At 38.3% G+C, this 12186-nt stretch overlaps 1 protein-coding gene across 1 annotated transcript; it reads right to left on the bottom strand.

Moving 5' to 3' along the window:
* Nucleotides 1-920: 920 nt before the first annotated feature.
* HDGFL1 (HDGF like 1) lies at nt 921-4366 on the bottom strand. The gene is made up of 3 exons (XM_025383014.1): nt 4143-4366; nt 3755-3865; nt 921-3336 (listed from the first exon to the last, which is right to left on the bottom strand). Exon 3 carries the CDS (start codon nt 2972-2974, stop codon nt 2222-2224), a length of 753 nt encoding a protein of 250 aa, XP_025238799.1. The 5' UTR covers nt 2975-3336; nt 3755-3865; nt 4143-4366; the 3' UTR covers nt 921-2221.
* Between the last annotated feature and the right edge of the window lie 7820 nt (nt 4367-12186).

Genomic DNA, 12186 nt, shown 5'->3' with positions numbered 1-12186 from the left:
AGGAGAAAGAGTTTGGGTTTTGGACTACTAAAACCTGTGTTTGAGTCCTGAATGTTCTGTGGAATGCAGGAAAGGCCACTTAACCTCTGAACCAGGGCTGCTTCCAATGAAAAATTTGAGTATTAATGCCTACATTGCCAGATTATTACAAAGATTGAATGAAGTCATCTTCAGGACACAGAGTAGACACTCAGTGCCTAATAACTTCTAGTATTAATATTATTGCAATAGCAGTAGTTGAGAAACAAGGAATCATCTGATTTATCTATCTTGGAGCAAAATAATACCATCTTTACAGGGATGGAAAACAAGGTTGTCTTCAGTTGCCAACCATGCTGGTTAGTGACACCATAGCATGTTCTGTGAGAAGGACTACAGTATTTAGTGAAGCCACGTATGAATTGCAATGTTGATGAATACAGAAATTAGGATGCCTAATACGTAACCATTATTATATTTAAATATCCTGGGATATCTGCACAAAGCCACTTACAAATGCAAAATAGTCTACCAATACTATATTTTACAAACTGGGAGTATAAAGCAACTGTCTTATTTTCATGAGTAAGGCATTGGAAAAAACAGTAGTATTACGTGGGAAAGCAGGAAAAAGAAAAAAGGACCAAATCCTTTCGCTCTATTTTTCTACAAAGCAATTCTTTGGCAAAGCATTGTCCCAATTTGTCATCATCCAAACATTCTAAGTTAACTTGTTTCCATTTATTCAAAGCAGCGGTAGTGACTATTATAAATGAAGTGAAGCATAGAGACCTTAAGATAACAAAGATTTCTCAAGGGTGATTCTAAAATGTCCCTGTATGTTACAAATAATTGCTTTAACACAAGATGTATAAAAAATAAGAGGAGCATTCCATTTAAGAACCAATTACTTAGAAACCAAAGGAACAGGCCCGAGAAAATTTGCTTTAATCAACTGGTTTTATTTCCTAGAACTGAAATATTCTACGGTTGGTTCTCAGATCTAAACTTCCGAAGCTGCAGTCAACAATTTTTCATCAGAGCCCAAGGGAGAGGGGAAGGGGTAAAGAGACAATATATGGAGAAAGGCACATAGACCATTAGGAAGAGGGTGGGAGGAGACACATCTTCCTCTGTTTTATCAGTGGGCTACATACTAGACCTGTTGATGGGACCAGGTGATGGTACCTGAATGGAAAATGACACTGAGGAACAGCAAAGCCTTACTACAAGTCATAAAACCTCAAACAGAAAGGGAGCCTTCTAGTTTATCTCAAAAATGGAATAGCAATGGGAAAGCTAGGGCCAGTGTGGAGGCACACCTAGGGGTAGGTCTTAAAATTTTTTTGGAACTTCCTTTTATTAAAAAGATTTTCTAAAATATGTGTCTTTACGCCTGAGTGATATGTATGACCCTAGGGTGGCCTTGAGGATGTGGGGAGAGAAAGCGGCAGCCAAGGATCTTCCCAGGGTATCCCATCAGTGGCCCCAGAGATCTAAATGGGGACAGATATTTCTCAAGGTCCCCACCCAGGATACTGGGCAAAGTCAAGTTTTCAGATCTCACAAACAACCTGGAAGCCCCCAAACGTTTTGATGAAAAACGGCAACTCCCGGAACCTCTTGGGTCAGCAAAAGGATTTGTGGGGGCGAGGGGGGGATTCCCCACATGCTGCCCCACTTTTCCCTGAATGTCTGAAGCTGGGAGGTATGGCAGGCGTGGACAGGAGCTCAGGAAGATGTCACTCTCCTGCCCGCTAACTACCACAGCTTGAAGACTGAAAGTGTCCCCTGCTCTTCATCTTTCAGGTCTTTCGCTCCTACCCACATTCCTAAGCAGAGGTCCATAATGTCTGGGGGAGCAGGAGGGGTAGGGAGGGGTGTCTAGAGGTGAAAACAGCCTGCCTGAGCCCCAAGTCGGAAACGGATCCAGGCAACGGTGGGGGCGGCGGGGGGGTGTTGAGCGGCGAGAAGAGGGAGAGAAAAGCGGGGATGGTGGCCTCACTTTATCCCAGGGAGGGAACTGAGGCCCTGACTCAGATCACAGAGGCGTGGGGGCACAGAGGTGAGAGTCAGGTGATCTGCCATCCAGGGGCCGGGCAGGGCAAAGGAGTGTAGGTTGGAGGAGGACGGGCTGGGGAGGGGGAAAGGCAGTCCCAGTTTGCAGGCCATGGCCAGATTCCCCAAGAACAACCGGGCCGCAGCAGGAACAGGGCAGGGGCTCTTCTGGAAACGCTGGTAACTACACGCTGTCGCGATCTCCGCCGCCCGGTGCCTCGGCATGCCACTCCTGGGAGGCCTCCTCGTCGGCAACTTCTTCCTCCCGGAGCTCCTCCTCCTCTGGCTGAGGCGGCTCGCAGGCCAGGCCCGGCTCGCTGGGGGCGCTGCCGTTCTCCACCGCCACGAGGAGCGGACTCTCCTCGTCGAAGGCCGCCGCTGCCGCCGCCGCCGCCGCCTCCGCCTCCTCCTTCTCCTCCTTCTCCTCTTGGTCGGGAGCTGCTTCCTTGGGTCGTTTGGGGGCGTCCTCCGGCGGGTCCCCCGCGCTCCTCTTCAGCGGCCCCTTCTCCTCCTTCTCCTCCTCAGCGGGCTTGTCGTCGTGCGGCTTCCCCACGTCGTCGCCGCCGCCATCAGCGTGAGTCGGCTCGTCCGCGTCGCCCTCCGCGGCCTCAGGCTCCGGCCGGGGCCCGTCTCCGCCGCCCTTCTCCAAGGCTAATGGGCAGTCGGCGGCCTGGACTGTGGGGTTGTTCTCGATCTCCCACAGCCCCTCGCTGAAGCCGCGCCTCTTGTTGGGCTTGCCGAACTTCTCCTTGCACTCCTTGTACGGGAACAGGCGTTTGGGACTCAGGAAGGCCGTCTCGTGGGTCCCGAAGAAAAACACCTGGTAGCGGTTGGGCTGGGTCATGTGCTCTATCCGCGCCGGCCAGTGGGCATAGCCCTTTAACTTGGCAAACACCAGGTCCCCGCTCTTGTACATGGGCATGCCGTAGGCCGACATAGCTGGTTCTGCGGACCCGGCCTGGGCCACACCGGAAGTAGACGCCGGGGTCTGCGCGCGCGCAGTAAGGGCGGCTGCTGGGCGGGAGTTGTTGAGCGACCTGCTCGAGGGACCTGGCGCCACCTAATGGGCGGGCAACGCTCGCGGCCCCGAGAAGATTCCACTGCGAAGAGTGCATTATCTCCCGAACACGCGAAGCCGGTTGGACCCACCCTCGGACGCCATGATGTCTAGAATGCTGGAGGAAATAGCTGGGATGGCCGGATGGCGGTTGTGTTTGTGGTGGCCTTGTGCTGCTAATCAATCTCTAGGGCACCTGGGCCAGATGGTTGCATAGTTTAAATAAACGGTACCAGAGCGGCCTAGAAAGGGGGCAATGTGACAAGAAAACACAGTGACACAATTAGTACATGTTTCCATGAAACTAGTAACAGCCTAGGGCAAGCATGCAGTGTCCCTGTGGGCCCTGATCTGCTCACGACAGGAAACTGTACACCTGCGTTAGGAATAGCTGAAGAGCTGACTGTGTCAGTGGTTTCAACCCTTTTCTGATTTTCTCCGGGACTAGCACTGGAGCCTGCAGTGAGGCTCAAGAACTAGGTGAAAGTCTGGTAAAGAGTTAGAGTCAGCAGCGTGGTTAGGATGTCTAAAGTCCACATTACTGGGTAACAAAAATGTCAAACATTATTATATCTTTAGGGTCACAACAAGTGTATAGGACCACCACCACCAAGGCAAACAGACATCTAACTATTTCCTACTTTCTATGGAAATGTTCACCTTGGATGCCAGACATGAACTTTAAACTTTGTTGGTGATTGTATTGTATTGTGAAAGATGAGGCTATATGGTTGTAACATTGAGATCATGGCACATGTTTTCAGTATCTTTCTAGAAGAGACGAAAATTGGGTTCATTATGCATAAGAATTAGGTAGAGATCTGCTCATATGGAACATGCTATTGGTAACTAGAACTTCCTGTGAGCTACAGACTAAAAAAGTGTAATCTCAGCTGAGAAACTATTTTAAAAAGAGAATTTTCTTCAGCTATAAGTCTCTTCTAAACATATGAATGAAAGTGTCAGTGCAACTGCAGGTGTTTACACAACTTTCTACATCTTTTTTGGATCCTGCTTGCTAGCTGTGAGCAAGCACTCTGAAACCTACCCAAATTTATCATACCAGTACTCTTGAGTATTATAACTAGACAGATGTTCCTTCCCAGAGTAACCAACAGACTAGATGAGAATCAGAGCCCTTAACCCATTTCAGTACCGCTCAAATTTGTTTCCCATTTGCTGGGTTGTAACAACCATTTGAACTCTGAATGGTTGACAGACATGCTCTAGGCAAAAGGAGATATCCCCTCCCTAACAAGGTGAAATGAACATGAAGCCCTTTGATAATTCTAAAATTCTAAACAAGTTCTTTCAGCTCTTCTGTCAAGCCATTTTCTTAGAATGCCTATCTGCCCTACTCATATCTACCACACTTTTATTAAATAAGTAACATCAACAATGCATCAACACTTCATTTACAAATCAACATCCTGCTACAGAGATGAATCTGACAAGTTCCCTCTTCTGAATTTTACAAAGTGCTAGAAAACTAGAAATGTTTAGTGGCCGTAGAAGAAAATAGGAAATGATAGGCAGCCATGGAGCCCATAATAGAAAGGAATTTGGAATTTTTGTAAGCGGAGATATTGCTATATGTGGCTTTTTTTTTTTTTTTCAGCTAAGTATGCTGTACCAATGCACATATCATGTATGAAGTTTGCTGAAGTAGGAAAAAATCTAGCTAGATGGCATGTCTAGAAGAGGTATTTGGTTGTACAATGAGCTCAATCTGAAGGCAGGACCAGTTCTAAAAGCCATCTGCTGAAGCTGAAGGTGGCAAAGATGCCTCAGTAGAAAAAGCCAACATCAATAGTTGGGTGGTTGAACTACAGCAGGTGAACAAGTATGAGGGTGTGAAGGCAGGACTGGGGATGTAAGGGTTAGAGCAATAACCAACACCTATGGAAAACTGAGAGAAAAAGTATAGCAGGAAGCAAAGGCAAAAAGATCTAGTAGAGAAAGATCTAGATCTGCAAAGAGCAGTACAGATTCTATTAAGCAAAGAAGTGTTGTTCCCCAAGTAGATCTTGTGCCTCCACCCTTGCCCACTAATACAGTGTGATGCTGAAAGGCTGGCACAAAAGATGTTTACTTTTGAGGAGCTTAAAATCTCATTTAAGAGATGAAGCCCGGGAGAGTTCATTACAGAACAATACAAGCTAGCCTTCAAATGCCAAATTGTGTGTTCTTAAATACTGAAAGAATTCCAGGAGAAATCAATGGGAGTGTGGTTACTAGGGCAGGCCTATAGAAGGGGTAGTAGGAGATAGAATAAAAACAATTCTGGCATTTCTCACTTGTTTGCCAGCTTTGTAAGGCTAGGGGTTAATATAATCTTTGTGAACCTCTGCTACATGATTTCAAGATATTTAAAGTAATACTCAGAATTTCTTTCAGGATTATTACAAATATTAATGGTATTATGGACATGAAAGCCTAGACGATGGCTATGAAGGTCTATGATGTGCCAATAAGTGTGAAGTTGACTTTTATTATGGATTAGGCTATTCTTATCATTAGGTTATATGAGGAAAAAGATATATCCAAAGTAGTAGAGAGTCGTGACTAAGGGCACTGAAGAAAAGTCCCCACTGGCTGAATTACATATTATATACAGAATTATATATCCAGCACATCTTCTTCTGTATGAAACTGACCTAAAAGTTTTCGTTACTTGGAAATATGATCTTGTAAAACAGTGTTCTCTAATTACATTTATCACCTGATGGTAGCTTATTCTACCATTAGAAAAGGGAAAATGGGAGGAAGGTTGAGAAGAAGCAACCATTTAAATAGAGTTTCATGGAGACCACTTTCACAGATACATCATTTCTTCTATTCCTACATTCTCAAGGATGCAATTAAGTGGAGTGATCTTGGCTGCTTTTACCTTTGAAACCAACTTGCTTTTAAAGCTATTGTATCTCTTGCTCAAAGTGAGGAGAGTAGAGAGGATACATTCATGATGACTTGGTTTGGTTTAGATTTAGCTAGTATATAAACAAAGTACTCATGAGCCACTGCAATGATTATTTTTCAGTAACTAAAACTCCGTGAGTATAACTGTTTCTAATAGGTCAGGATGTTTTAAAAATCATGTGTACCGGGAACACCTGTTTGTCAAGAGGACCTAATTTCAGCAGCAGCATACCTATCAAAACACCTTAGAGTCCAAAACATATAACACTTATCATTTCCCTTTTCTGGAAAACTAATGATAGGATTTAAAAGCTGCTTGGCAACAATTATGAAACATAGGCAATAAAACAACGTAATTATACAAGAGAGAGAATAGATATCTAATTGATGTTTTCATGTTTAGTTACTTTTAAATTCAATTAGCTTGGTGTAAACTATGATTTAAGAGAAATGTAATTGTTTTCTGTGTGCTTTTGTCTTCATTAAAAATATTAACTGCCTCTGGGTTTATGCAATAGAAGTGTTTATACATGGTTAGTATTTGAGATCAAGGCTTTTCTTTTTAAAATGTTCTAGCAGACATAATCATACAGAGTAAGTCCTCCCCTCCACCATGGGTAGAAACTCCCCCACTGTTCTTTTTTGAAAAGTCACAGGATGTCTGCTACCTCTATATTTTGTCACCTCTATGTTTCATCCATGTCCACTAAGCCTAGCCTCTAAAGCCTCAGGGATTTGTGCAATACTGGCAACTACTCAGAGTGGAAATAAATTCAGTTTCAATGGGGATGTTCTAGGAGCCAAAGAGTAATTTAAGGGATGTTCCCAAAGAGCTATATCATCATCATCAATTTTTAAATATTTTTCATTTTTATTTTTAATTTTTGTGAGTACATATTATCATCATCAATTTGAAGTGAGTAAAATCTGTACTTGCCTTTGATAATGGACTTTGAGGAGGGAGACATGAGAGTGCAGATTTTCCAGGTGGTATATGTGCACAATTGGGCCCCCCTTGGCCAACCATGAATGTGATGACTTGGTTTGGTTGGTGTGCAGGAGGGGGGCTTTTGGGGAGATTGGAATTGTTTGCAAAACTTCTCTTTTATTGGCCATGGAAGGAAAATTGGCACTCCAAGATTAAGAAAAGTGGCTGGTAATGAATAATTCTATTTCATTATTCTTATTTGAGGGCTTAAATATTTTGAAACTTATTATTTGGGAAAAAAATTAAATAAAGTGTGTTTAAATAATATTAATACTTTGCTAATTTTGCATGATGATATTTATTCAAGCCCTCCTACATGAAAATGTATGAGTTATTTATATAACTAGCAAAGTTTAAACAAATAATAGTTATCAATGCTGGTGAGTATTCAATAATTGGGGATTAGATGCAGATAACATCTATTTACATAATAATTACCTGATTAGATGGCCATACTCTGTAAGGTTTTTAAAGTAAAATTTAGTGACTTGGAAAATGCTTGCAATTTGAATAAAGAGACTGGATAAGATATATGGCACAGGTAATTTATGTGCTTATATGAAACTATGTTCCTTAAATTTAACATGTGGCTAATTCTAGGACCCATTTGAGAGAAAGGGTATTTGAAGTAAACAGGACAGTGGGCGTTAAACGGGATGCTTGCAACTATCAAGTGCTCAATTACTATTAGCTCTTAAAATAGCCAGTACTGGCTCTATTTTCTTAAAGTACTTAATTTTTTTCATTACGTGATATATATTTTTGTTGTTACTATTTTTGCTGCTGTTGTTATTTCCTACAAATTGTTTCTGGTTCAGAATTTAGCTTGTTTCTCTAATTTTATTATAAGCATATAATTTTTTCTTACTTTTTGGAGGGGCAGTGTTGTTGTTGCATTAAAAGCACAGTTTGAAAGACCTGAGATCAACAAAGTCATGTTTACAAGCAAATATGAAACTCAGTTTTGCAATTTCAATTTTGTATTGCTTGCCATTACATTAAGTTGTCATGTAAATGCTTAAAATGATCAAAGCTTTTAGAAAGCCATGCTCAAATTTTTGAGGATGTAACCTCAAAAACTCAATTGTCTCAATTTTCTCTTACTCTTCCAATAGTTTTCTAGCTTTCAAAATAATTACCAAATTATTAAACTTCAGAAATAAGTAATTTATACTATTTTCATTTAAAGAAATCATCAACGGTGTGCACGATAATGAAAAGGTGGGAATTTTTAACTAAAATGTCTAATTTTGAATTACTGAAAATGATATTTTGAAGATAATTTTTATTAATAATTTTTTTCTATTTTATTATTGGAAATGCTTTTAAATTTTTAAGTAACTTTGGCTTAAGAATATAGGCATTGCGTTGCTAGTTATCTTTCTATCTTCATCAAAAGTTTATTGAAGGTAAATGGCTTTCTCTTGTCAAACATTGTGAGGGAAAGGCTGTTTGTAGCCTTCAAAATAGTTTAGGATTGTTCTAGAGTAGGTAACATGTATATTATTTGTTGAAATAAATACTTTAGGAAGTTTAGTACTTTTATATAAATTCAAAAACTCGTATGTAATAGACTAGAGACCAAGTAAAAGAAAATCAGAGAAGTAGAAATTTAAAATAACTGTGCTAAATCAGCATTGAGCTCAGTGAAATCCTCAACAACCAATGCCTCTCTCTTTTAGAGTTGGTTCGTTTTTAAAATGAACCAATGATGAACACACACTTTTAAGTCCCTTAATAAGATTTTCTCAATAACACAAACAGTGACTTTCTGAACAAATATTATAACCACTTCTCACTTTGACCACTCTTCATGGTGAAAAAACTTCTTTCTTAGAAAAAATTTAGTATGTTTGATACTTGTAAAACTGAAATACTGAAATAAAACCTTTTGGATATAGTCTTATAGTCTTTGCTATTCAAAAATCAGACATAACCCATACTCTGTTCCTGCTTCTCAAAGTCTAACCTTAATGAGAATATATCATAATTACTAAAATTACAATAGAACTGATAATTTTTTACTATAATTTATTAAGCATGTATTATATGTTGCAAACTTATACAGGCATTTTACATCTACTTTCCCAATTAATTCTTGAAACCCTTTGCTATATTGCCTTTGCCCCCCCCCTTTTTCTTTTGCCCTACCCAATTATTCATTATAAGTATAATTCATTGAGGAAATACAGCCAACCAGAGAAGCTGGTTGAGGGAAGAATGAAGAGAGAAGAGTGAAGCAGATACAAAAAAAGTAGAACTGTCAGGAGCTGTAAATTACTATAAGGATCACAAAAGAGAGGAGAAAACTGTCAATCCCTAGAGAAGCTTTAGTTTCCAAAGTTTTTTCAGTTACAATTTGAGTTCAGTATACATACATCTTTACATTAAAAACTATTTGCCTTAAGATATGTGTTAGCCTCTGTGTCTTAAAATAAAAAGTACCAAGTAGAACAATAATGAAACTGATGATAGTGATTGGAATCGGATTTGTAAAGGCAAAATGATGTTAATCACACATCAAACAATGTTGATGTAGACATGAAATCTCTCCAATGTAAACATTATAGATAAAATGTCAAATTCATTTAAAAATGATCAGCCTTTCTGTTTCTCCTAGGCTATTCATAAGTGTAATCTCTAACCACGTAAGATAATTTTTTCAAGGTCATAAAGTGACGTATATTCTGAGATTTTTTACCAGCCACCATCTGGTTTCATGATAGCTGACCACGCATTTTTCCCTTTCAGTAACAACAAAATCGATAAAAGTTTTTATTGAACAGATAAATAAAAACTGCTTACATATTAAATTGAACAATTTGATATTAATAATGAATAATGCTTTGGTCAATTATAATTTTGAAATAGCAAATTTAGTTATTTTATCTTTACTAATTTTAATTGCCTCCCACATTTTCAATAAAACTGAAAAAAACTGAAAGAATAAAAGCATATAGCTTTTTAATATTGTGGAAAACTAATTTGGCTGTGTTCAGTTTTCTCATTTTTTCTTCAGTTTGCCTTGTAGGACTGTTATAAATTGACAAGAAATTTTTGGCTATGTGTGTAGAAAACAGCAAAAATTGAATGAAATCTAGACTATAATGCATTCTTTAGGCCACCACTTCAGGTTATACATTAACATGTGAGTGCTTATGTGCTTGATAGAGACTTAAGTGCTGTGGGAGAGATATCATGAGTATAGAATATTTTAACCAATCGTCATACCAAGTGGTCTGTGTTATGTCAATTCTTTATTTGTTAAAAACATTATTGATGATCTGCTATGTGATCTATTTTCTAATTCATATTATTTTCAAAGTTATATAATCAATAAAAATCAAAAAGCTTATTATTTTGTTAGATACTTCTGTATGCCTGCTGATTTTTAATCTGCTTTATCTATTTCCAATATAAATGTTAAGATTTTGGCAAAATCCATAATATATGTGGATTTTTCAATTTCCTTTGAATCAGGTTTGTTTCTGTTTTATGCATTTCAAGGCTATATTGCTAAGTAAATACATAGTTTTTATTGTTGTATTCTACTCCCTTTAGATTCTTCATTTTATTGGAATGAAATAATTGTCTCAGCAAATGTTTTTGCCTTAAATTCTACCTTGTCTGGTATTAGTATGCTCTAGCAGCTTTTTGTGATTAGTATTTGAGTGTTATGGATCCTTAAGTTTAACTTTCTAATGTCATTTTTAAAAATTACATTTCTGAAACCAATACATAGGAAGATTGCTTTCAGTCTAATCTCTTATCAGGAGAATTTAGTCTTTTTAATAACATTTTGTGATAAATTCAGTGTCTACCATCTCATTTTTCATTTGGGTTCACCATAACTTTGTAGGATTTTTTTCTCCCTGCTTTCCTATCTTCTTGTGTATTGATCAGATTTCTTTCATCATTGTTACCAGTGTTGCATTATTATTATTTGTGCTTTTCCTTTGTTACTTTGAAGGGTATAATGTTCTTCCTTTAGCAGTTATATTCTTTAACATACACACTTAACTATAAATTTTTCTAGCTAACTCTAAAGACTTTAGCTTTTATAAAATAACCCCAATACCATACTCTTTGTCTAAAATTTTATTTTTTCTCTTTTATGTTATATAACACTTATTTTTTATAATTAGTTTATTAAATTTATTCACAATTTTATCATTAATTTATTATTATTTCTTACATACCCTTCCTTTACTTTTGATGAAGGAAATATATCACTTAGTAACTGTCTTAGTGAAATTATGGACAGCCAGGCATGGTGGCTCATGCCTGTATTCTTAGCACTTTGGGAGGCTGAGGTGGGCGGATCACCTGAGGTTGGGGTTGAAGACCAGCCTGGCCAACATTGTGAAACCTGTCTCTACTAAAAATACAAAAATTAGCCAGGCATAGTGGCACATGCCTGTAATCCCAGTTATTCGGGAGGCTGAGGCAGGAGAATCGCTTCAATCCAGGAAGCGGAGGTTGCAGTGAGCCGAGATTGTGCCACTGCACTCCAGTCTGGGTAACAGAGCAAGACTCCATCTCAAAATAAAATAAAATAAAATACAATAAAAATAAAAAATGAAAGAAAAAAGAAATATGGAATAGTGGAATTCACTTAGCCTTATGTGACTAAAAATGTATTTATTCTAACTTCACTCTTAAATAATATATTGGCTGAGTATACAACTTATATTCAAAATGTATTGTTTTAAGCATGTGAAGAAATTATTCCACTGTCTTCTAGTATCTATTGTTGCTGCTGAGAAGTCTACCCTCAGTGAAACAGTTATTCCTTTTCTGGTATTATGTCTCTCATGTTTCCAGCTATCAAACTTTTCTTTATTCTTAACATACTGCAGTATATCTAGATATTTACTCAATTGTCTCCTTTTAGAACACTTACATATGTATATTAAATTATCTCAATCTATAATTCATGTTTTAACCCTCTCTATATACTGCTGTACACTGTAGAACTTCTCAAAACTATATTCCTATTTATTTATTCTTTCTGTCTCAGAGGTTGTCCCATTTATTATTTCAATAATAATACTTTTCATGTTAAGAATTTCTATTTTTATGTCTACCTTTTATTATTTCATTTATGTCTGTTTTAGTTCATAATTTCTTGTTTCTTTTATGGATTTTTTCATTTTTTGCCCTTTCAGATTTTCTAAACATATTT

Source organism: Theropithecus gelada, chromosome 4 (assembly GCF_003255815.1).
Source record: "Theropithecus gelada isolate Dixy chromosome 4, Tgel_1.0, whole genome shotgun sequence".
NCBI lineage: Eukaryota > Metazoa > Chordata > Mammalia > Primates > Cercopithecidae > Theropithecus > Theropithecus gelada.
Note: the sequence above shows the minus strand (reverse complement) of the source record. Positions and strands in the feature narration are given on the sequence as shown.

Excerpts from the sequence above, each read along its gene's own strand:
- HDGFL1 (XM_025383014.1), bottom strand. The coding sequence starts at position 2,974 with ATGTCGGCCTACGGCATGCCCATGTACAAGAGCGGGGACCTGGTGTTT.